Raw genomic sequence first — 25,263 nt, 5'->3', positions numbered from 1 at the left:
GGCCCATCTTGTCTGGAGCTCAAGGCAACACTGAGGGTTGGGGCAGAGCCGCACAACATTCTGTACCACAGGACAGCGACCAGCGGTGGGCTTTGAGAACTGAGGCTCCATGCTTCTACCTTTAAAATGGGTAGAGTGGTCCCAGGCTCCCAGCAAGGGGGCGTGAGTCCCCCACCTTGCCTAGTAGGAGGCAGTCATGAGGCTAAGAAGCCCCACTTGAGATGCCCACCCCACCCCACTGAGGCACCTGGCTGCCCCTGATCCCCTGGCCTGGTGATACGTTCCACCACCCCGGGAACATGTGCCCATGCAGGAGGGCAAGTCCCCCCAGCAAGGGAGAAGCTCCCAGTCATCCTCAGGGGCTTCTCCGTGGCCCCAAATCACCCTGGGACACAAGCCTGGACCATGAGCACCCGGAGGATGGAGACACAGGGAAATAGGTGTCACGGGGAAACTGCAGACCCACCTGGCTTCCAGGAGAGGGGTCTCAAACCTCCCCCACCTGCTCTGGGACCAGGTGGGGAGGGGTGTCATGCACTGGTGCTCCCCATCGGCTCACGTCCCCAGCGGTCTCAGCTGCCAGGGTCTGAGGATGTGTGTCTTGCGAGCTCTCCCCAGGCAGCCGTGGTGCAGCCCCTGGGCCTCCGGGCCCATGTCCTGCCTGCCCTGCTCCTCTGCTGTCTATTTCTGGCCCCCTGGTTCTGGCAACCCACGAACCTCTGGGCCAGAGAAAAGGAGCTCATGTTTAAAAGACAAAGCAAAACATCTTCTGCTTTCTCTGAAAACACGATGAAAAGCCAGAGACAATGGGACAACAAGCAGCTTCGTGAACTTCATGCTCATGAACTATATGAACAAGGCTGCTCAGCATAGACGTAGTATCCTGTCAGGCTGTCACTCAAGTACAAAGGCAGCAAAAAGCTCCTTGGAAAGTTCTGAATTCTGAGAATGTACTAATCACATGGCTTATTTCTAGAATCTACTTCAAACTGTTGCCTGAATTTAAAACACGTAAAAACGAATGATGATGTTAAAAACAGTAAGACATATTTGAATTAACAGCCTGTCTGCACAGATTAAGTAACCAAGAGCCCTATCAGATCAATAGTTATTGCTGATAAAAGAACAGAGAGTACAAAATAGGTAGATGCAATGATAGATAAGTAAATAGATGGATGGATGGATAGAAAGAGGTAGATGGAGAGATAGATATCAGTTCAGTTCAGTTCAGTTGCTCAGTTGTGTCTGACTCTTTGTGACCCCATGAATCGCAGCATGCCAGGCCTCCCTCTCCATCACCAACTCCCGGAGTTCACTCAGACTCACGTCCATCGAGTCGGTGATGCCATCTAGCCATCTCATCCTCTGTCGTCCCCTTCTCCTCCTGCCCCCAATCCCTCCCAGCATCAGGGTCTTTTCCAATAAGTCAGCTCTTCGCATGAGGTGGCATCATTCCTTCCAAAGAAATCCCAGTAATGTCTCTGTTTTTCAATATGCCATCTAGGTTGGTCATAACTTTTCTTCCAAGGAGTAAGCGTCTTTTAATTTCATGGCTGCAGTTACCATCTACAGTGATTTTGGAGCCCCCAAAAATAAAGTCTGACACTGTTTCCACTGTTTCCCCATCTATTTGCCATGAAGTGATGGGACCAGATGCCATGATCTTCGTTTTCTGAATGTTGAGCTGTAAGCCAACTTTTTCACTCGCCTCTTTCACTTTCATCAAGAGGCTTTTGAGTTCTTCTTCACTTTCTGCCATAAGGGTGGTGTCATCTGCATATCTGAGGTTATTGATATTTCTCCCGGCAATCTTGATTCCAGCTTGTGCTTCTTCCAGCCCAGCGTTTCTCATGATGTACTCTGCATATAAGTTAAATAAGCACGGTGACAATATACAGCCTATGGAGGGAGCCAAAACACCAGAGGTCTGAATGCAGAGTTCCAAAGAATAGCAAGGAGAGATAAGAAAGCCTTTCTCAGTGATCAATGCAAACAAACAGAGGAAAACAATAGAATGGGAAAGACTAGAGATCTCTTCAAGAAAATTAGAGACACCAAGGGAACATTTCATGTAAAGATGGACACACTAAAGGTCAGAAATGGTAGGGACCTAACAGAGGTAGAAGATACTAAGAAGAGGTGGCAAGAATACACAGAAGAACTGTACAAAAAAGATCTTCACGACCCAGATAATCACGATAGTATGATCACTCACTTAGAGCTAGACATCCTGGAATGCAAAGTCAAGTGGGCCTTAGGAAGCATCACTATGAACAAAGCTAGTGGAGGTGATGGAATTCCAGTTGAGCTATTTCAAATCCTAAAAGATGATGCTGTGAAAGTGCTGCACTCAATATGCCAGCAAAGTTGGAAAATTCAGCAGCTGCCACAGGACTGGAAAAGGTCAGTTTTCATTCCAATCCCAAAGAAAGGCAATGCCAAAGAATGCTCAAACTACCACACAATTGCACTCATCTCACACACTAGCAAAGTAATGCTCAAAACTCTCCAAGCCCGGCTTCAACAGTATGTGAACCATGAACTTCCAAATGTTCAAGCTGGATTTAGAAAAGGCAGAGGAACCATAGAATAAATTGCCAACATCCATTGGATCATTGAAAAAGCAAGAGAGTTTCAGAAAAACATCTACATCTGCTTTATTGACTACGCCAAAGCCTTTGACTGTGTGGATCACAACAAATTGTGGAACATTCTGAAAGAGATGGGAATACTAGATCACCTGACCTGCCCCCTGAGAAATCTGTGTGCAGGTCAGGGAGCAACAGTTAGAACTGGACATGGAACACAGACTGGTTCCTAATAGGAAAAGGAGTATGTCAAGGCTGTATATTGTCACCCTGCTTGTTTAACTTATATGCAGAGTACATCATGAGAAATGCTGGGCTGGATGAAGCACAAGCTGGAATCAAGATTGCTAGGAGAAATATCAATAACCTCAGATATGCAGATGACACCACCCTTATGGCAGAAAGAGAAGAACTAAAGAGCCTCTTGATGAAAGTGAAAGTGGAGAGTGAAAAGTTGGCCTAAAGCTCAACATCCAAAAAACTAAGATCATGGCATCCGGTCCCATCACTTCATGGGAAATAGATGGGGAAACAATTGAAACAGTGACAAACTTTATTTTTTTTGGCTCCAAAATCACTGCAGATGGTGATTGCAGCCATGAAATTAAAAGACACTTACTCCTTGGAAGGAAAGTTATGACTAACCTAGACAGCATATTAAAAAGCAGAGACATTACTTTGCCAATTAAGGTCCATCTAGTCAAAGCTATGGTTTTTCCAATAGTCGTGTATGGATGTGGGAGTTGGACTGTGAAGAAAGGTGAGCGCCGAAGAACTGATGCTTTTGAACTGTGGTGTTGGAGAAGACTCTTGAGAGTCACTTGGACTGCAAGGAGATCCACCGAGTCCATCCTAAAGGAAATCAGTCCTGAATATTCATTGGAAGGACTGATACTGAAGCTGAAACTGCAATACTTTGGCCACCTGATGCGAAGAATTGACTCCTCAGAAGATGCTGATTCTGGGAAAGATTGAAGGCAGGAGGAGAAGGGGACGACAGAGGATGAGATGGTTGGATGGCATCACCAACTCGATGGACATGAGTTTGAGTAAGATCCGGGAGTTGGGGATGGACAGGGAGGCCTGGAGTGCTGCAGTCCATGGGGTCACAGAGAGTCGGACACGACTGAACTGAACTGAATGGAAAACTGGGCCTTTTGGTTTCCCTTTGATGAATAAGGTGGCATCTAAATGAAGGAAAAAAGGGGGAGAAAAACACAGAGATAAAACAAACGTTGGGAGTTCCCTGGTGTCCAGTGGTTAAGAATCCACCTGCCCACGCAGGGGACACGGGTTCGATGCCTGGCCTGGGAAGATTCCACGTGCTGAGGAGTGACTGGGCCCATGTGTCACAGCGTCTGAGCCCATGCTCTCGAGCCTGAAAGCCGCAACTACCAAGCCCGTTGCGTCAGCGCCACAACCACTGAAGCCCAGGAGCCTAGGGCCCGTGCTCCCCAACAAGAGAAGCCAGCCCAACGAGAAGCCCACACACTGCAACAGAGTGGCCCCCGCTTGCTGCAAGCAGAGAAAGGCTCTGCAAAGCAATGAAGACCTAGTGCAGCCAAACAGCAACAACAAAAACACAAAACTGGACGTAGCGGACAGCGGGCATTTAAGGGGATGCTACAGGCCTCTGCGGTTTAGTGAGAGGTTATGGGCCACATACACATGGCTGAACCACAGACAGGAAGCCAAAAGCAGCCAAAACTAATAAACAGTGGGGGAAGAAACTGGAGAACGAACTCCCCCAATCTATTCAGAGCTGAGTCCTCCCGTGGGAAGGACTCTTGTAAACATCTTCTGTTGCCCCCTTCTCCTCCCGCCTTCAACCTTTCCCAGCATCAGGGTCTTTCCCAGTGAGTCTGCTCTTCGCATCCAATGGCCAGAGTGTTGGAGCTTCAGCTTCAGCATCAGTCCTTCCAATGAGTATTCAGGATCTCCTTGCAGGAACGAATCATGCTCCAGGTACGTTGGTTATTCCCTACTCTTAGCTCCAGGAGTCCGCTGAACACATATATTCCATTCGGCAAGTAGGAGGCTAAGCCTTTAGGCTTCCCAGATGGCTCAGTGGTAAAGAATCCCCCCTGCCCATGCAGGAGCTGCTAGGAAATGTGGGTTTGATTCCTGGGTTGGGAAGATCCCCTGGAGGAGGAAATGGCAACCCACTCCAGTATCCTTGCCTGGAAAATCCCATGGACAGAGGAGCCTGGTGAGTTACACAGTCCATGGGGTTGCAAATGAGTCGGATATGACTGAATGACTGAGCACCCACACATGCAGCCTAATCCTAAAACCCAATTAAGGAAATTCGCATAGAGGCAAATCAGGAACTGTTAATCAAGAAAATGCTATTAGACTCATTCACTGCAGAGAAAACAGAGGCCCAGAGAGTGTAAGCAGTGAAAGAATCAGCAGGGTTCATACCCAGACGGGCCCCATCTCGGCTCCATGCTTCCCCCCGCCCCTGCCTCCCCCTGCCACACTTACTTCTTGTACTAATCACTAAGAGGCAGCACCCAAAGGTAACAACTCGTCAACCCACAACACCAGCTGCCAGCACTCAGGACACCAGGGCCCACAGTGCCCCCGGTGGGAAAGGCTCTTGCAAACAGCTGATCCTTCCTAAGTTGATGGATTGATACCAGTCATCTCAGAATCTTAAAATAGAGTTTGTATGGAATTTGGCCAAATGGTTCTTCAGTTCTTTCGGAAAAACAGGTGGAAAATACATCAGACAGAGCACAACCTAATGTGAAATATAAGGGAAGTGAGCACAGTAGGATCAGACGAGCACTTCTAACTTGTAGAAAATATCATAAAGCCATGATAATCGAAGTGCTGGAATATGACCCCAAAACATAAGTAAAAACTACCTGAAACAGACTCCAATGTGTACAAGAATGTATTAAATGTATTAAACTAAGCATAACCAAATAATTGAGGGAGGAAATATTATTCAAAAAATTACATTAGGGTCATTGAGGTAGGAAGGACATAAATTTTCATTCACGTCTTAAGGTAACGATCCACTGCATTGAGAAGATACATGTTATTTCAAAACACAGAACAACTAAATAGAAACAACATACTGTTGTGGCCACATGACTCAGCTGAACCTGTAGAACAGACAGGACCTCGCAGAAATCAGAACTCTGAGGAATGAATCTGGGCACTTGTAGTAACTGAATAACTAATTAAATAAAACATGGAAAATAAACATCACCAAAGGAAACATGAAGAGTAAATATTTAGAACAAGATGACAAAGAGCCAGTCTTTACTGTAGTCAAGAGTTTGTACAAGAAGATTAAAAATACCCCCAATGACTCAAGAGATAAACAGGGAAGGTTAAGGTCAGATAATCTGCATTTGAGGGGGAAAAAAAACAAATTGCAAATAGCTATGGGAGAACAGCCCAGTCTTCTAACAGTCAAAGATGGGGCAAATTGAAACTGAAGAGGAAATCTCATTTAAATCTGCAAAAATAAAATCTCCCTAAACTCATACACATTCCTCATGAGGAAATACGTGTTTTTGAATGTTGCTGGTAATGCGGATTAGTGAAATCCTTTAAAAGGGCCATAGGGCCAAACCTATCAAGAACCACAGAATGTTCATGGCATGTGTCGAAGCAAGCCCACGTGCAAGAATTCTTAAAGAAATGAATCGAAAAGAAGTAAGGCTCTACGTATAAAATTCTTATAGTGGCATCATTTGCAACATCAAAACCCAGAAACGGGTCAACATAAGTGGGATTGGAAACATCAGGTCATGTTAACTTGGCCTTCTTGCCATTGATATAGACTGCCTGCCCCACCCTGGCAGTGGGGAAAACTCAGCTACCCACCTACCCAAAAGGAGTGTGTTTTTAAGAAAGTGAGGTCTCGGACTTCCCTGGTGGCTAAGGCTCCTTGATCCCAGTGCAGGGGGCCCGGGTTCCATCCCTGGTCAGGGAATTAGATCCCACACACCAGAACTGAGTTCTCATGCTGCAACTCAAATATCCCACATGTGGCAACTGAGACCCGGCACAGCCAAACAAATAAATGAAATACTTTTAAAAAGTCAAAAAAAAAAAAAAAAAAAAGGAAGTGGGGTCTCCATTTCTTTTCTTTTAAAATCTTATTTATTTATCTGGCTGCACTGAATCTTTCTTGAGGCATACACGATCTTTGGTTGCCGCACGTGGGATCTAGTTCTGTGACTGGGAATTGAACCTGGGCCCCTGCACTGAGAGCCCAGAGTCTTAGCCACTGGAACACCAGGAAGTCCCAGGTCTCTGTTTCTAAGACAAGGAGCTGGAGAAGAAGGTGTCTCAGACCTAAGGGCTGTCCTGAGTATGTCCTGCTGGGCACCTTGTACATAAGTGTCCAGGGCTTAAGTCCTGTAAGACACTTGGAGAGAAAGGTGACCTCAAAGTGTGCCTGGGGGCGGGCTCCCAGAGCCCCTCCGCCAGTAGACCCTGGGTGTGAATAACTGAGGAGTGGGCCGGTCCTGGGAGACCCTGTCTCTGGGCTTGGAGGGGGCGCTGCAGGGGGCAGGGTGAGTGCTGGGGTGAGGTCAGCATTAAGAAGGGACATCTGCCATGACCCCCGCCCAGCCACCCTTGCTCCCAGAGCACCGCATCACCCCATCCTCATCTCCCATCACCAGCCCTGCCCTGCCCCCCTTCCCGGTGTCCAAAGACCCCGGAAGCTGTCCAGCACGACGAGCCTGGCCCATCGCCCCAGACAGAGAAGTCCCAGCTGCCCCGAGGGCCTGGACGGGCCTGAGGTTTCCGGGGCTGCGGGGAGGGGTGTCCAGGGGAGCGGGGAGGGAGGCGTGGGAGCAGGGAGCCCCCAGCCCCGATGAGTTCCATCTGCCTGCCCTTCCGCCCAGCTGGGGTCCTCTGGGCGCCGTCTGCTTCTGACATTCCCGTTCTGACATGGCCCGACTCCATCCCGAAGTGGGGAGATTGTGAAACTGGGCCCTTCATCACTTGATGGAAAAAGACGTCAGAGCAGGCGGGGTGCCAGGGCCTAGTGGCCCCACGTCTGGGGAGCGTGTGTTTGTCCCCAGCTCCAGGGGAGCCGTGGAGGTGGAGGGAACCTGAGGACGGAGCAGCGGCCTCGGGCATGGACGGGGAGGTCCAGGCCCTCCTCCCCAGTTCCCGCCCGTGGTTGCTGCCTCTGCAGGTGGGTCTCCTCCTGGGAGCTTCCTGACCCTCAGTCTCATCTCTCGGAGCCAGAAAGGCTCCCGCCTGCCCCCTCCAGCATGCCTGGCGCCCACCACTGGCCCCAGCCCCGGACCTGCCCCCAGGGCAGCCGTGGCTGAGCTCCAGAAACAGAGCAGAGGGCTGGCAGGCCTCCTGAGACCCCTATCCCCACGACCGCAGGCCTGTGTTCATGCTGTGGAGTCTTGGGGTGCCCGGGGTGGTGGGGTGTCTGGGGTCATGGGGTGCCCGGGACACTCCTGTGCCCAGAGCTGCCGTCCTGAAGGCTCTGCCCAGATGCCACCTAGATGGGGCTTTAGGAATCTGCCTTTGGCGGGGAAGGGCGCCCCCTTTCTTCTGCCCACCCAGCCCACCTGAGCACAGGCGGGCCCCTGTGGCAGTGGGGCCTGGCGCATCCTGGGGGGGCTCTAAGAGCCCAGGGTTCCCTCCCCGCCGCCCCCCAGGCAGCAGAGTTTCCTGCCTACCCGCGTCACGCTCAGAAGGGCGATGAGGGGGGTGATGTGAAGCTGGGGGAGGCAGGGACCGTCTGGGAAGGACCGCGGCCACGTGCTCACCCACTCCACGCCCTCGTCCAGCCACTGGAAGGCCGTGTCGATGCCTGCTCCCTGCGGGCAGGAGACCCAGCTGAGGCTGGGCCGGGGAGCTGGGGGAGGCCTCCCCGAAGGCCCCCAGAGGCCCCAGGGCATCTGCCAGCTTTCTGCACTCCTGGGCTGGAGGCGGTGGGTGCTGTGGGACGCCTGGCGGGTGCCCCAATCCAGGTGAGCAGAGGGCGGGAAGTGGACCTCTGTGCTAGGTCCTCCCGACAAGGATGTGGCCCAGCACTCGTGGGCAGACCCGTGACAAACACTCACGTGTGCCCGGCCCTGCTCTGAGAGCTCCCGGCTGCGGGGGGTGCTCAGGTGGGCCGGCCTCCCCTCCAGGCGTCCTGCGGGGCGCTGGTGAAGGGCCTGCCTGGTACTCTGGGTGTGGGCCCCTCAAGGCCTGGGAGGGGTGGCCAAGCACAGCAGGGACCCTGGGGAGGGGCTGACAGAATCTGTCCCAGAGAAACCTCGGTGTTGAAGAAAGATGCTGCCCTCGGTTCCTGTTGGAGTCAGAAGCAAAGCAGCTGTTCCAACCGGTGCTGCGGAGCAGGGAAGAATTTCCTGAACTGACTCCTTCCAAGCGACACACAGAACAGGCCCTTGGTTCCTACAGCATAAGGGGCATCACAGCGGGCCTGTCCAGACCCCGTGTGGGCCAGCGACCCACCGAAACCAAGTCTCCCTGGTTAAGTGCCCTGCTCCTGTGCCCTCCTTGGCAACCCCCGGGGCGGCTCCTCAGCGCCCAGGCCGGCCAGGCCTCGTAACTGGACCGAGGCTCAGGCCAGGCTGGAGGGCTTTCATGGGGCCCGTGTGGCAGCGAGGGGTCCCCAGGAGCAGGCCACAGGGACCCGGGCCCCTCAGACGCTGAAGCGTTGAGGCAGACACACGCGTGCATGCGTGTGTGCTCTGCTGCTGCTGCTGCTAAGTCACTTCAGTCGTGTCCAACTCTGCGTGACCCCATAGACGTCAGCCCACCAGGCTCTCCTGCCCCTGGGATTCTCCAGGCAAGAAAACTGGAGTGGGTTGCCATTTCCTTCTCCAATGCATGAAAGTGAAAAAGTGAAAGTGAAGTCGCTCAGTCCTGTCCGACTCTTTGCAGCCCCATGGACTGTAGCCCGCCAGGCTCCTCTGTCCATGGAATTTTCCAGGCAAGAATACTGGAGGGGGTTGCCATTTCCTCCTTCAGGGTATCTTCCCAATTAAGGTATGAACCCACGTCTCCTGTGTCTCCTGCATTGGCAGGAGCATTTTTTTTTTAACCTCTGAGCCCCCTGGAAAACCTCACCTGGGGGGCAGACACAAACCCAGAGGCTTCGGGGCAGAGACGCCGGGAAGAAGTGAAACTTGTGTCCCTTATGACCAGTCTCAGAGGGCAGTGCCCATTCCCTGGCCCACCTCCAATGCTCCCGCCCTAATACCTTCCCCAGCTCAGAGCCTGAAGGTGTGTGCAAAGTGGACGAGCAGGGCTGTCTCCTGGCCTTCCAAACCCACCCGACATTTCTCGGCTTGGGGAAAAATATGATCACTGTCAACCAGCCCTCGGGACCTCCCTGGTGCTCCAGGGGTTAAGAATCCGCCTGCCAGTGCTGGGGGCCCAGGTTCCATCCCTGGTCAGGGAACTGGGTCCCGTGTGCTGCAACTTAAGATTCTGCAGGCTGCAGCGAAGATGCAGCACAGCCAAGTAAACAAATATTAAAAATAAATAAATAAAACCAGCCGTTTCCTAGCTGAGTCCTGCACATTCCAGACTCCTCCCCTCCCTGACCAACAGTGCAGGAAGTTCTCTGGAAATGAGAGCATCTGACAACACATTTTCCCATGTCCTCTGAAGCTTCCCCAATTAGATTATACCCCCAGTTAATGCTTTAAATCATGTTAGGTTCCCATTAGTGAGCCAGGGCTGCAGTTTAAGGAGCTGAACTCTGGGACGTGGTGGACTTGGCCTGGCTCACGGATGGGAGCCTGCTCTCCTGGGCCCAGCAGCCCCGCAAGGACCTGGAGCAGCGATGGGTCAGACCCCTGAGCAATCTGAGGCTCCCCAGGCATCTTCACACATGGAAGGACTGAGCGTTGACCCCCGAGCCATTCTCAGGACAGATGAGCTGGAGGCCAGTTCAGTTCAGTTCAGTTCAGTCGCTCAGTCATGTCTGACTCTTTGTGACCCCATGAATTGCAGCACGCCAGGCCTCCCTGTCCATCACTAGCTCCCAGAGTTCACTCAGACTCACGTCCATCGAGTCAGTGATGCCATCCAGCCATCTCATCCTCTGTCGTCCCCTTCTCCTCCTGCCCCCCATCCCTCCCAGCATCAGTTGGCCTTAAATACAGGAGATGGTTCTTGATGATGCAGGCCGGGGCGGGGGTGGGGGGCACCTCACTCTCAGCTGAAAGGCCTTGAGAGCAAGTTAAGGAGTTCTGCTTCGGACTTCCCTGGTAGTCAGTGGTTAAGAATCCGCCTGCCAATGCAGGGGACGTGGGTTTGATCCCTGCTCCCATGTGCCACGGGGCAACTAACCCTGTCTTCTAAGGCTCACAAACTGCAACCGCTGAAATCCAAGTGGCCTAGAGCCCAGGCTCTGCAGTGGGAGAAGCCCAAGCACCGCAACTAGAGAAAAGCCTGAGCCCGGCAACGAAGACCCAAAACAGCTATAAATAAAATAAAATAAAAATAAATTCTGCCTTGAGGCTGCGAGCATCAGCTCTGTCCAAGACCTCCAGCCTCGGCCTGCCCCACAGGTTTCGGACTTTGCACACCCCACAATCATAAGCCACTTCCTTGAAATAAATACAGTTATATATAGCCTTGCCCTCCACCAGGGTAAAGGGGGATTCACCCATGTTCTTTTTCTTCTTGGGCTTGCGTGGTTTCACTGGTTACGTCTCAATCCCTGATAGGAATATATGTGTATGTTTATCTTGGCCTCTGAACACCGCTCTTTAATAAAAGGAACCAGGGCTCCTTGGAAACATGGCTTATTCCAAGGTTGGGGCAGAAAGTGCACAGAATGAGCCTGGAGAATCTCATGGTGAGAAAGTCAGACGGTGAGTGGGTGGGCCAAAAGGACACCAAAGTTAGCTTGACGGCGCTGTGACCGCCAGGTTAAAGTGCAGACTCGGTCGGGTCTGACTCTTCGTGACCCGTGCACTGCAGCCCGCCAGGCTCCTCTGTCCATGGGATTCTCCAGGCAAGAATACTGGAGTGGGGTGCCATGCCCTTCTCTAGGGGATCTTCCTGACCCAGGGATCAAACCCAGGTCTCCCGCATTGCAGGCGGATTCTTTACCGTCTGAGCCACCAGGAAGCACAAACTGCCAAGGCTGGACGATTTGCGGAGCCGAGTGACGGTGCCGGGCCCGCCCAGACAACCCTCATGACCCCCCTCCAGGCCGCCTGGGCAGCAACCGCAGTGCCACCTGTGATTTGCCTCCCCATCGCCGCGTAACGTAGAGGAAAACAACAGGATGGGAAAGACCAGAGACCTCTCCAAAAAATTAGAGAGTCCAAGGGAACATTTCATGCAAAGATGGACACAATAAAGGACAGAAATGGTACGGACCTAACACAAGCAGAAAATATGAAGACGTGGCAAGAATACACAGAAGGACTGTACAAAAAAAATCTTCATGACCCAGATAACTGCGGTGGTGTGATCACTCACCTAGAGCCAGACATCCTGGAATGTGAAGTCAAGTGGGCCATAGGAAGCATCAACACAAAGCTAGTGGAGGTGATGGAATTCCAGTTGAGCTATTTCAAATCCTAAAAGATGATGCTGTGAAAGTGCTGCACTCAATATGCCAGAAAAGTTGGAAAACTCAGAAGTGGCCACAGGACTGGAAAAGGTCAGTTTTCATTCTAATCCCAAAGAAAGGCAATGCCAAAGAATGCTCAAACTACCACACAATTGCACTCATCTCACACACTAGCAAAGTAATGCTCAAAATTCTCCAAGCCAGGCTTCAACAGTATGTGAACCATGAACTTCAAGATTTTCAAGCTAGATTTAGAAAAGGCAGAGGAACCAGAGATCAAATTGCCAGCATTCATTGAATCATAGAGAAAGCAAGAGAGTTTCAGAAAAACATCTACATCTGCTTCATTGACTATGCCAAAGCCTTTGACTGTGTGGATCACAACAAACTGTGGAACATTCTTCAAGAGATGGGAATACCAGACCACCTGACCTGCCTCCTGAGAAATCTGTATGCAGGTCAGGAAGCAACAGTTAGAACTGGACATGGAACAACAGACTGGTTCCAAATAGGAAAAGGAATGTGTCAAGGCTGTATATTGCCACCCTGCTTATTTAACTTATCTGCAGAGTACATCATGAGAAACGCTGGACTGGAAGAAACACAAGCTGGAATCAAGATTGCCGGGAGAAATATCAATAACCTCAGATATGCAGATGACACCACCCTTATGGCAGAAAGTGAAGAGGAACTCAAAAGCCTCTTGATGAAAGTGAAAGAGGAGAGTGAAAAAGTTGGCCTAAAGCTCAACATTCAGAAAACGAAGATCATGGCATCTGGTCCCATCACTTCGTGGGAAATAGATGGGGAAACAGTGGAAACAGTGACGGAATTTATTTTTTGGGGCTCCAAAATCACTGTGGATGGTGAGTGCAGCCATGAAATTAAAAGACGCTTGGTCCTTGGAAGAAAAGTTATGACCAACCTAGATAGCATATTCAAAAGCAGAGACGTTACTTTGCTGACAAAAGTCCGTCTAGTCAAGGCTATGGTTTTTCCAGTGGTCATGTATGGATGTGACAATTGGACTATAAAGAAAGCTGAGTACAGAAGAATTGATGCTTTTGAACTGTGGTGTTGGAGAAGACTCTTGAGAGTCCCTTGGACTGCAAGGAGATCCACCAGTCCATCCTAAAAGAAATCAGTCCTGAATATTCATTGGAAGGACTGATGCTGAAGCTGAAACTCCAATACTTTGGCCACCTGGTGTGAAGAGCTGACTCATTTGAAAAGACCCTGATGCTGGGAAAGACTGAGGGCAGGAGGAGAAGGGGACGACAGAGGATGAGATGGTTGGATGGCATGACCTACTTGATGGACATGATTTTCAGCAAACTCAGAGAGTCGGTGATGGACAGGGAGGCCTGGTGTGCTGCAGTCCACGAGGTCACAAAGAATCAGAGACGACTGAGTGACTGAACTGAACATCACACAATGAAACACGTTCCCAGGTCTCAGGTTAGGGTGCACACATCTCTAGGGGCCTTTATTCTGCCCACCAGCTTGCTAGCCCCAGCTGATTTGCTGAGAAGCTCTCACGATGGGTCTTCTGCCTCTCCCTCCCTCAGTGGTCTTGATTTCCTTTTTAAATAAAGAAATTTCCCAGCAACCCCGCCCCACCCCCGCCACTCCGACTTCCAGCTGAATCACACCTGGCTCAGCTGGGAGGATGGCAGAACTCCAGGCCGGGTGATAACGACTCCTGTTTGCACTCTGAGCACAGGCGGGAACCGTGCGCGCCCGCTTCGTTTCTAGGAACCTGTCACCACTGCTTCGTTCAGCATGTCACCTGCTGCTTGTGCTACCTCTTCTGCTCGGCCACTGGTTTGCAATCTGTCCACACAAATCACTTGCACAGAGCTGGATGGTGGTGGGGGGAGTGCGGATCCCCAGGGACCCCTTGGCGTCTTCTCTGCATCTTAACAATGTGTGACCTTTCATTTAAACACAAACCCTTCAGAGAATCGGAAGGCCCACTAGCCTGAAAAGCTGATTTTTAATAGCCTGCCTCCCCCTTTGACTGATTTCTCAGCTCAGAATAGGAGACCCTGAAGGCCGTGGAGGAGGAGGATGGGGAGGAGACCCTGCTGGGGTGGCTGCCGCGGAGCCTCTGCTCAAACCCTGGAGGCAAGCGCAGGCTTCATGTTAACTACAGGAGGTTGAGGACCCCGCGCCCAGCTCCTGTGTGTCCTGGCCAGGCTGTGAACCGAGGGCAGTCCTTGTACGGACGATGTCGGAGCCCGGCCTGAAACCCGCACACACACTGGGGACCCCACATGCCTGCCTGGGTTGTCAACCCCACTGCAATCTCGGTGTTTGGAGGGTGCTTCTCTTTGCCTTTCCTTGCCCACTGGAGCCCCCAGGTGCCCCCAGGGTCTGAACACTGAAGCAGAAACACAGCCTAGGAAAACTCAGCCTTGAATATCAACCGCAGACAAGCTGATTGCTGCTGGCTGCCCTAGAAGATGAAGGAGCCAGGCCTGGGTGGGGGGGAGGCTCCCGACCTCATCGAGCAGCCGAGGGGGGCTGGGATGCACCCTGTGGGTCAGGGGGAAGGACATCTTGGGGGAAGGACATCTTGGTAGAAGGACCAAGTTGGGAAGAAGAAGGGGCTCATGTCCAGCTGCCCCTGGTGAGGGGCGTGCCTCCACCCTACGGTTCCAGGAAGCTCCGAGCCCGAGCCCCCTGGGCAGGTGGGAGGACAGGCTGGGTCTCGGGGATGGTGGGAGGCTGAGGGGACCACCCTGCACCAGGTGGGGGAGGGGCCTCCTGTCATAGGGACCCGGCCCCCTGGGAGCTGGATCTTGCTCCCACCACCAGCATCCCAGACTGGACCCAGCCCGACGGAGCCCTCTGCTGCCTGCCGCCTCTGCCCCGCTACCCAGCTTGAGCCTGGTCATCGAGGTCACGGCCCCTGCCCTCCCTGTCCACGCGCCCACCCCCCAGCGCACCCCTCTTCACCCTCTCTCTGGTCCCAGCCTGTGGCGTGGGAACCAGCCTGTCAGTGAAGAACAGCTCCTGGGGCCTCGAGGGAGACGCTCTCACAGCATCCCCGCTGCCCCTCCAGGACACGCCAGACTCACCTGATGGTCTTGCCCCAGTCACACCACAGCGTCCTCCCAACGGCCTCCATGTGTGCCTGGAACTGGGGGAGGCAGAACTCCTGGAGGAGGGTGCCGTGGTCGGCGTGCTGGCAGGCAGTGGCCAGGCAGAGGTGGGTCACTGCAACGAGAGCCCCCGCAGGATAGTCATCTACCTAGCTCGCCCATCCCTGCAGAGTCAGGGGCTGGCTCCACCCTTCGCGGCCCACACCCACCAGCACAGACTGGCCCGTCTGACTCCCAGGCCACCCAGATGCCCTGGGGGGCGCCGCGATCCCGGGGGTGGGGGGTGGGTGGGGCGTCCAGGCTCCAGCTGGATGGCATGATCAGTCACTTCGGGGCCCAGCAAAGGCCCGCCTGCTGACAGTGTGTCTGAGACCGCCATCTCCCTGGGCTCCAGAGCGGGGACTGCACGTCCTCTGGTCCGGGGGACACGGCCTGACACTCACGCACCTTTTCGGCCTCACCCACCCCTGAGCTGGTTCCTAAGCCTCCACTTCGCAGACACAGAAACTGTGGCAGTGAGAACAGCCTGCTGGGACTGGACACAGGCTGATCACCCACGAGGCCCCTGCACGTCTGCCCGGGAGTGAGGGGAGGAATCAGCCTGCCCCAGGGAGCTGGTGAGCAGCACAGGGTCTTGGAGACCCGTACCCCGCTCTTCCACCAGTGTGTGCCAGCCGGGCTGTACCACCCAGCGCTGAGCTCACGTTCTCTGGGTCTGGGTGTTCATCGGCTAGAAACCAAGCTGCCAAGCTGTCACCTGAGCTGTTCCTACCCTTCCACTCATGGGGACTGGGGAGAGGAACAGGTGGACAGTGGTGTCGGCTACAGGTAACAGAGTTGACGGGCTGTCCCAAATGAAGGTGAAGGGCAGAGTGCCCTGGGGGCTGGGAGGGTGGCCAGCACAGGGCCCCTGGCAGGCAGGGGAGCAGACCCTGTCTCTGTCCCCACCGGAGTCCCAGGGGCTACGTGGTGGCAGGGGGCTCCACCCTCCTCTCCAGGGTCCACGTGAGGACCTCCAGGGCCCAATTCCATGTTGCCCAGTGGGGGCGGGAGACTAACGAGTCCACTTACCTAAGTGACAGACGGCAGGCCAGACACATCTTGTCAGGGGCTCGAGCCAACAGAGTGACATTTCACAGCAACACAAGGACAACACTGATTTGTTTGTTTAGCCGCTTAGTCGTGTCTGACTCTGTGACCCCATGGATTGCCAGGGACTGTGATTAGCTCTGTGATTGGTCACAAATAAGAAGCCAAACACAGGGAGCCCACGGCACATGGAGATAGAGGTGAAGCTGGCGGCAGGAGCTGAAAAAAGCCTCGGGCTTCACCCTGTGGCTCAGCTGGTAAAGAATCCGCCTGCAGTGCGGGAGACCTGAGTTCCATCCCTGGGTTGGGAAGATCCCCTGGAGAAGGGAAAGGCTACCCACTCCAGTATCCTGGCCTGGAGAATTCCATGAACTGTATAGTCCCTGGGGTTGCAAAGAGTCGGACATGACTGAGCGACTTACTTCACTTCACTGCCTGAGCGCCGAGATGCCCGGTCCTGCGCCCACCGCCTGGAGGGTGTCACTCTGTACCCCAGATCTGGACATGCATGCTGGGAAGCAGGGAGGACCCTGGGGGTTTTCAGCCAGAGAAACCAGGAGTAATGGGTGGTGGGTGGAGGAGACGAGAGGCTGGCAAGAGGAAAACCCCCTTGGAGGAGCCTCAGGAGAGGACCCGCAGGCGTGGGGAGCAGGCCAGCCCACCCTGGGTGCCCTGGGATGGGACCCCGCCGGCTCCACCTGGCACAGCTCACGCACCCGAGGACCAGCTGGGGGAAGGGGCTGCTCCCAACCCCGGCTCCATCCAGACGCCCCTGAGAAAGCCCACCTTCGTGCACAGGTGGAGCGCCCAGGGTCACAGGTAGCTCGGGGTGGGGAGTGCTTAGACACTGGCTCACGGAGGAGCTCCAGCCATGTTCCGAAAGCCCCACCCTGGTGCCCCCACGCCCTCAGCACTCTGCACATCTGCCCGGGCTGCACCCGCGGACCTCCTTTTGCCCGCAAAGCCCAGACCCAGATGCAGCCCGTCCTACTCCGCAGCCTCCTCCCCGAGGTCCTCCAGGCTTTATTTAGGGTGGGCGGGGTTTTCCTCTCCTTTGGCCGCCCTCTGATTGCCTGTCGCCCTCCCTGCTAGCCAGCGGCTCTGCACCTTATTATTTGTCAAACGAACAAGTCGGCGACACCCGGCTTTAGCACAGCGCGCTGTGCCTGGGCTGCAGCGAGGCGCCTCGGAGCGCCCTCAGGAGATCAGGAAGGGCGCTGGGCTCCCCTCCTGCGCTGGCAGGGCTGGGTTAGGGAGAAGGAAGAGAAACGTGCATCTCCGTCAGTGCTCGGGGGCAGGCAACCGAAAGTCAGGAGCTGATGTGGACACTGGAGGGGTGCCCACTACAGTCCCCCACAATCGTTCCGGGCCTCAGGTCACGCTGGAGCCCCCACTGTGGGTGTGAGCCCCGCTGTAGGGCCGGCCCCGTGGCCTCGCCGTGGCCCGGATCGGGGCTGGCCCAGGGTCGGGCAGCTCCCACCTCTCTGGGAGCCGCTGTCTGTGTCCCAAGGGCGGGCCCTCTGCTCTGTGGGGGCAAAGTCCGGCCTTCACCACTACCGCTACCCTTTCTTTCCTGCCCTGCGGGAGCCCAGAGCTGGTTCTCCTGGCTGTTCGACAACTGGAATGAGGCTGGGCAAGCTGCTTGGGTGGTGAATTTGGAAACCAGTTTCAGCACAGGAGAAGGATGATGCTTTTTTTTTTTTTAATAAAAAACGAGCCTGATATAGTTCTTTTCCTTGCAAAGAGAGGCCCCATTATGGCTTTAAAACTGAATACACTGCCCAATGTTTTAAAACCAGCTGTTTGAGACCAGGTGGCTCCTGTTCCCAGGTGACTGCGAGGTTAATCCTTCACAGCGCGTGTCTTAAGAGGCCAAGTGCGAGGCTGCCGGGCAGACAGCAGCAAGCTGAGGCAGGACTTGCCCTTGTGCCGGTGTTCTCCAGTGCAGGAAGGCTGGCTGGGGCTGGAGGGGCTCCGAGAAAGCACAGACAATGCCCCCGGCCCTGGCAGGGAGAGGACCCGCCGTGAGATCGCTATGGCAATGGGCCTGGGGCCAGAAAGACAGGGTGGCCGGCGCCCCACGGGAGCCCCTGGGGCTTGGGGGCCTTTGGGCTTTCTAACGAGCGACAAGGGCCCAGGGGAGGACCCGCCAGGTCTCTCTTCTCACCTGTGCCCTTGGCCTGCGGCTGCATGCTCGCAAAACCGGCCCGTCTTGCTGCCGCTCAGCTCACGCCACGATTGCAGAGACAGAGCCGCAGACCCGCATGGGCCTCCCAGGGCTGGGGTCACGGGTGGGGGGCGAGCCGTGGGAAGGGCCCCTCCCTTGTTGGAGTGGCCGGCCGGGGAGCTGGGCTCAGAGCCTCCCCTGGCGGAGCCAGTGGGCCCTTGGGCCCCAGCCCACTGCCCCCACCACCCAGGCTGGGCCCCCGGGCCCCGTCACCTCTGGGACAGTTTCTTTCTCTGTGAAATGAGACCCTCCTGCACCAAGTGGGCCAACGGGGCTGGTTTCCAGAACTTGTGTCTACAGGACCAGCCGCACGTGGCCCTCCCTGAGGGTCTGCGGTGTGAGGGGACCTTAGTGACTCACAGCGTGTGAGCCCTGCAGGCGTGGTGGGAGGGGGCAGGAAGGGGAGGCGACAGAGGCACACTGTGGAGGTGGTGGGTACCCACACGCACAGTCTTGAGTCCACATGGGTGCATACATATCCCAGGACCTTCTAAGTCACACACTTGAAACGCAGTGTTTATTCTATGCCGATTACTCAGTTGAATTGAAGAAGTTGCTCAGTCGTGTCCAACTCTTTGCAACCCCATGAACTGTAGCCTGTCAGGCTTCTCTGTCCATGGAATTCTCCAGGCAAGAGTACTGGAGTGGGTAGCCATTCCCTTGTCCAGGGGATCTTCCCGACCCAGGGATCAAACCCGAGTCTCTGCATTGCAGGCAGACTCCGTAACTGGCTGAGCCACGAGGGAAGTCACTCCTCAATTAAAATCAGTAAATCTGAGGGAATGTTGAGAGCGGCGAGCCAAGTGCTGTGATCACAGCTGATCTTCACGCTGCCTCTGCTCTTCCCTATCTTCTGCAGGTTAAGGAATGGGGTTTCCAAAGCGCCACCTCTATTCTGCCCAGACCTTCTCCTAACAGCTGCAGGAAAGCCTTGCTCTGTGCGCTCCAGCCGAATCACCTTCTGCTCTCCCAGCTGGGGCCAGCACACTGGGAACCACCCACTCCCAGGACTCCCCTGGTTACAGCCACTCAGGAGCCAAATGCCCAGGAAGCTACCTGCCTGGCCAGTCACTAAATGCCCCAGAGGATGACGTAAACAGCACTTGGTTTGAACGTGTTACCTTCAGCCTTTCTCCGTCTACTCTGGAAAAGGAAAAGAAAAACCCAAAAGACAAAATGAAAAACAACAACAACTCTGTGTGACAAGTGAAAACTCCTACTCAACCCTCAAGGCCCAGTGAACCATCACCTCCTCCGCCCTGCCCAGCAGAGAGCCCTCTCCGACTGTGCATCGCGCCATCTTCTAACTGCTACCAGGAACCCTTCAACAGCCAACCGCAGGAGGGGACGGGGACCTGGGAGCCTGTGCCTCCTCCATACTCAGCAGCCCACCTCAGCAGATCAGCTGGGAGACTCCTCACTCCCATGCAGGGACGGCTGTCTTAGCGCTCCAGATCTTTTCCGGCTTCTCGAAAGCCCTGGCAGGCCTGGCCCCATGTGGCCCTAGTGTTAGGAGCCGGGGGAGTCACCAGCAGGAGGGAGTGCCCTCCTCATCTGTCCATCTACCCGGACCACAGCATCTGTCCGCACAAATGGACCCTGGAACCTGCCCGAGGCAATAATGCCTCACGCAGAGGGGCCAGCCTCTGTCACCTCGCCTCGCCTTTGCCTTTCAGGCCTCTTCCCCCAAAACATGAGGTTTGCTATTGCTGTTGTTCAGTCCTTCATTCATGTCCAACTCTTTGCGACCCCGTGGACTGTAGCATGCCAGGCCTCCCTGTCCTTCACCATCTCTTGGAGCTTGCTCAAACTCATGTTCATCGAGTCGGTGATACCATCCAACCATCTCATCCTCTGTCATCCCCTTCTCCTCCTGCCTTAAATCTTTCCCAGCATCAGGGTCTTTTCCACTGAGCTGTCTCTTCGTATCAGGTGGCCAAAGATTGAAGCTTCAGCTTCAGCATCAGTCCTTCCAATGAACACCCAGCACTGATCTCCTTTAGGATGGACTGGTTGGATCTCCTTGCAGTCCAAGGGACTCGAACGAGTCTTCTCCAACACCACAGTTCGAAAGCATCCATTCTTCACTGCTTGGGCTTCTTTATGGTCCAGCTCTCAAGTCTGCTATCTGATTCATGGACTGCTTTTGTTCCAGTCGACGGTGGACTGGAGCGTGTGACAGTGAGACAGGTATTGTCATTCGGTCATTTGCCGGGTAAACTGCTGTCTTTGATCCTCCCAGGTGAGGCCTGGCTCAGGAGAACCCTTGCTGGTGAGCCTCTCGGGTATGGGGGTACAGAGCCCTGGAAGCACACACAGGTGGGTGCTGCCCAGGTAGGTGCAGGGGGCGGCCTCTGGTCCCTGGTCCCACAGAATTCACCGGAGAACTCCACCCGGGAGGGGGGTGGGATCAGGACAAATGTGACAGGGACACTGGGAGGTCTAGTGAGCAGGAAATAAGAGCGGCCGGGCTGTGATGAGACGCCCGGGTCCCCGGGTCCCCTGCTCCCCTGCCGAGACTTGGCCATGGACCCTGCTTTAGTGAAACTGCTCAGAATCTGTGTTTTAAATGATCACTGCAGTGATGTCTTTCGATGTCAAAGAAAATACTAACATAAAACAATCTTAGGGAAATTTTTTTGTTTTTCTCATGAACAACAATACCATCATTATGTCACCAAGAATAAGCTCTTGTTTAGCCTGGGAGCTTCCTCCCGCTGCTGTGTTGACATAACCCTCCTGGCCAAGAACAGACGTGTTCTCTAGAAACGTTATCCAGCCCCAAGGTCATCCATCCTGGAGCGGGGGAGGGCTGGTGCCCAGGACATCCCTGTGGGCGCACCATGGGGGTGGTAGGAGGAGGCTGGGGGGACAGGGCAGAGCCCCAGCAGCGTCCTGTGGTCTCCACGTGCCAGGAGGATGCTGAAGAGCAGGGGCAGGCGGGTGGGGGGGCACCCAGGGCCGGCGGGGATTCTGCCCCTCCCCCGGCCCCCGGTCTCCTCCTCAGGTCTCCCGAGTCCCTGGCAGAACGAGAGGTTCTCAGGCAGGGATCTCACAGCTCCCCCACCTGCCAGCGTGTGCCCTTCTCAGAGCCCACCGTGTATCTGCCACGCACCAGGCCCACCACCCTGCTGGGCACACGTCAGACTCAAATGTGACGGGGTCATGGGCTGGAAACGTTCATCTCTTGGGGCTCACTCAGGTCTGTCTGTCAGTGCGTCTGTCTTGGAGAGGTGCCCTGCTGTCCCCTCCCCGGGGCCCCTGCGGCTCCTGGGATGGGACCTGGCCGCACGGCCCCCATGTCCAGCTGAGAGGACTAAACGGAGAGTTGGGCCTGGGTCCCGGGTCCCTCCCCGAGACCGTCCCGGCAGGCAGGCCTGGGCCAGGGCCCTAGGAGCGGGGAGCCCTCCGTGCCAGGCGGCCCTCGGGAAAGACAGGCTCTGGGCCTGAAGGACACCAAGCCCGAGGGGCTGCCCTGCTGATGGCTCAGCATCTTCCTGGAATTCAGGTCACACGGGGCGCCGCCATCACACACTCTGCCAGGCGCCGTTTCTAAGTGAGGAGAAGCTATGGGATTGCTTCATCCTGGGGGAAAGCAGGAGGAACCGGCTTTCCCCAGCTATTTGCCCTGAGTAAGGATTTCACCTAAAACCCTTCCTTGACGTGTGGTTACCGCCACTTCTGATGTGGGCATAAACATCTCTCAACAGCCCTCGCCTAACGATGTGCACACTGCCGGGCACGCAGCTGTAGAAGGAAGACGGATACCCAGAAACGTCTCCCTGCCACTACACACACAGGGTGAACAGACACACTGAGTCGATGAGCAAAAAAAAGAACCTTGCAGATGACTCCAGGATTAGAGCCGCCTCCGGACTAAAGCAGCATGACAATCTGAAGCAGTCATGTGGACTGCATTTCCTGTGATGTCCTGGTCGGTTCCAAACAGCTACCCTTGTATTTATATAAAGTCACATATTTCAATAAACACAGTGTTAGTCACTGTGTCTGACTCTCTACGACGCCATGGACTGTAGTCCGCCAGGCTCCCCTGTCCACGGGATTCTCCAGGCACAGATAGTGGAGTAGGTAGCCATTCCCTCCTCCAGGGGGTCTTCCCGACCCAGGGACACAGCAGCCTTGCAAGAAGTACCCCCTCCCCCAGCACGCGAGGGGAGGTGCCTGTTTCCCAGGACAGATGACAGAGGAGTTCAAACAGGCCAACGCCAGCCAGCACTGCCCAGTGAAGGTGGGCGGGTAGTGACGGGAGCTTACAACGAAGTCATGATGCACGGACTCTGGCTCCTCTGGAAATGTCCCTCTTTTCTGACGGATGAAAAATAAGAAATTCCACCTTGCTATTCTGGGTAGCAAAATCTTCATCACCAAGGGGCTCTAGCTCACACTACCCCTTGGAAAGAAAAACGTGTGCTCTCCTAATTCTTCTGACTACAGCTCGGCTCCAATGACACTAATTAACTGATAACCTCATAAAGCTGTGTTTGTTCTTCCATGATATAACATTAGCCAGACCTCTCAGAATGTTAGGGTTCCAAGACTTTGACCTTCCACCAGAACATGTATTATTTTCTTGGTAAACAAGGAAGGTCTTTAATATGTGATCACGATAAAGTGTTTTATTTACATAAGCTTTAGAGGGTGCAGCTTCTGGATGGTAGGAAAGAGAATTTGTTTATTTATGCTTAAATAAGCTGGGCTCAGCCCAGCTCTCTACCTTGCTGAAAGAGAAATGCTCATTTCTTAAGAAACTAAAACAGTACATTCCAGGTCAAACCCACAGATCCTAATGCAAAAAAAGAGAATATTATTGTAAGATTCTGCTTTTCATATACCTTCAGCAAAAATACTTAAGTGGCAGGATCAGCTTTCAGAGTACATTCTGTTGAAGTAGATGCTAAGGGTTTTGGGCAGCTCCAACACTCCTTGGCGAGGTGTGGGAACTGGAAGCTTGGAGTGACAGCCTCCCGCCTCCCAGACAAGCCCCGCAACCCCTGGCTGCCTCTTGAGCAGCTGCACGGCACTGTGGGGACCCCTTCCCCAAGGGCAGCATCGCTGCTTGGCAGCCAGGACACAGCCACCAGGAAGAACTGTGGGGGCCTCCCTGGGCCACTGGATTCTTCCACTTTACATGACTGATTTGGTTTTTATTAAATGGTAACTAAATACATGAAATGAATCCAATAGCTGAGGCAGTTCAGGAAGGTTGCTTAGCATTTTATGAAAACAGTGGGAAGAGGGAACTGAAGATGACAATTTCTGCTAGATTTTGCTGAGTCAGCTGCAGGCTCCTGCCACCATGGTCTCAGAACAGAGAGCCAGGCGTGTTCTGCCACCTCCCCAAGAGCCCCTCTCTGGACTGCTGCTAGCCACACACACACACACACACACACACACTGGCAAGTCAACACACACCTACATACACACACAGATTGGCAAGTCAACACACACCCACACAGAGTGGCAAATCAACACATACACACACAGGCAAGTCAACACACACCTACATACACACACACACAGGCAAGTCAACACACACAGAATGGCAAGTCAATACGCACACACACACACACCCCCTGTGGAAATGCCCCAAAGAGAATGGTTGGCCTCATTTCTGCAAAGGAGGCTTATCTACAAACCAGCAACTGTTGGCTGTGAATGTGTCAGATTTTCAGTTTTAGCCAGTTTTCTAGGTAAATGGTACGGGGTTCTGATTCTGGAACCCGAAACTGCCCGCAGCCTGGAGCCGGGGGCCAAGGTGCCATGAGGTCGGTCACGGTTTCCTCCGGAACCTGAGTGCCCACGCCCCGCGCCCCCGCGAGGCCTCCGAAGCCGCCCCTTCCCCGGAGGGAGGCGCCCCCCGCCCGCGGCCCGTCCTGAGCCGGAGCCGGGACCCCCGCCTACTCACCCAGGAGCAGCCAGAGGCCGCGGCACCAGAGGCCGCGCAGGCCCGGGGCCATGGCCGCAGCCGAGCCGAGTCCAGCCGCCCGCCGCGCGCCCCGCCGAGGACTGAGCCCGCCGCACCGGGGGCGGGGGCGGCAGCGGAGCGGGCGGGAGGCGGCTGCAGCGGGGCCCGGCCCACTGCGGCCCGCGGCGGGTGGAGGGGTGGCCCGCGCGGGGATGGGGGCCGCGCCGGAACCCCGCAGGGAAGGCCCGCAGCAGGCGAGCCGGGCTGGCCAGCACCTGCCGGCCGGGGTGCGGGGGCAGACGCTGCACCAGCGAGGAGAGCGCGGGGCCGGATGGGGAAGGCTTCGCCCGAGAGGAGGGAGCCGCGCAGTGTCAGCAGGACCCTGCCCGGGGGACCGCACACTCCGGCGACGACCTCGACCGAGGCTCGGGTGCTCCTGAAGTGTTTGCCACTTGTTTAACTGGGGAGGCTCTTCTAAACAGGGCCTCTCGATGCCAACCCGGGTACCCTCTCTCCTTCGCTCTGTGGGTTACAACCGCTGTACCTCGGGGGTCTACTTTGTAGAAGACCAAGGCCACCCTCGCCCATCCGCCTCGCCCCAAGGTGCAGGCACTGGGGTTCCTGAGAGGACAAAAACAGCCCTGGCGCTTGGACACATTCAGAATAACCAAAAAAAGGACCCACAGGTCCAGCGAGGAGCTGGAATGGAGCTGGAATGACGGGAGTGGTGGGTGCGGGTGCACGGGAGGAGGTGCCTGGAAGGTAGGTGTAGGTCCTGGGCT

General features: G+C 54.8%; 1 protein-coding gene across 1 annotated transcript in view; it reads right to left on the bottom strand.

Moving 5' to 3' along the window:
• The window catches only part of RAMP1 (receptor activity modifying protein 1), a 41,166-nt gene extending 16,555 nt beyond the window's left edge, over positions 1-24,611 (bottom strand). Inside the window, exons 1-2 of the mRNA XM_027538069.1 lie at positions 24,482-24,611; positions 15,216-15,354 (exon numbers count right to left, since the gene is read on the bottom strand). Of these exons, the coding sequence (XP_027393870.1) occupies positions 15,216-15,354; positions 24,482-24,533 (191 nt within the window). The 5' untranslated portion in view covers positions 24,534-24,611. The remainder of the gene's footprint in view (positions 1-15,215; positions 15,355-24,481) is intronic.
• Positions 24,612-25,263: the final 652 nt, after the last annotated feature.

The sequence above is a fragment of the Bos indicus x Bos taurus genome, chromosome 3 (assembly GCF_003369695.1).
Source record: "Bos indicus x Bos taurus breed Angus x Brahman F1 hybrid chromosome 3, Bos_hybrid_MaternalHap_v2.0, whole genome shotgun sequence".
Classification (NCBI taxonomy): Eukaryota; Metazoa; Chordata; class Mammalia; order Artiodactyla; family Bovidae; genus Bos; species Bos indicus x Bos taurus.
The sequence above is the reverse complement of the archived record's forward strand: the minus strand, read 5'-3'. Positions and strand labels throughout refer to the sequence as shown.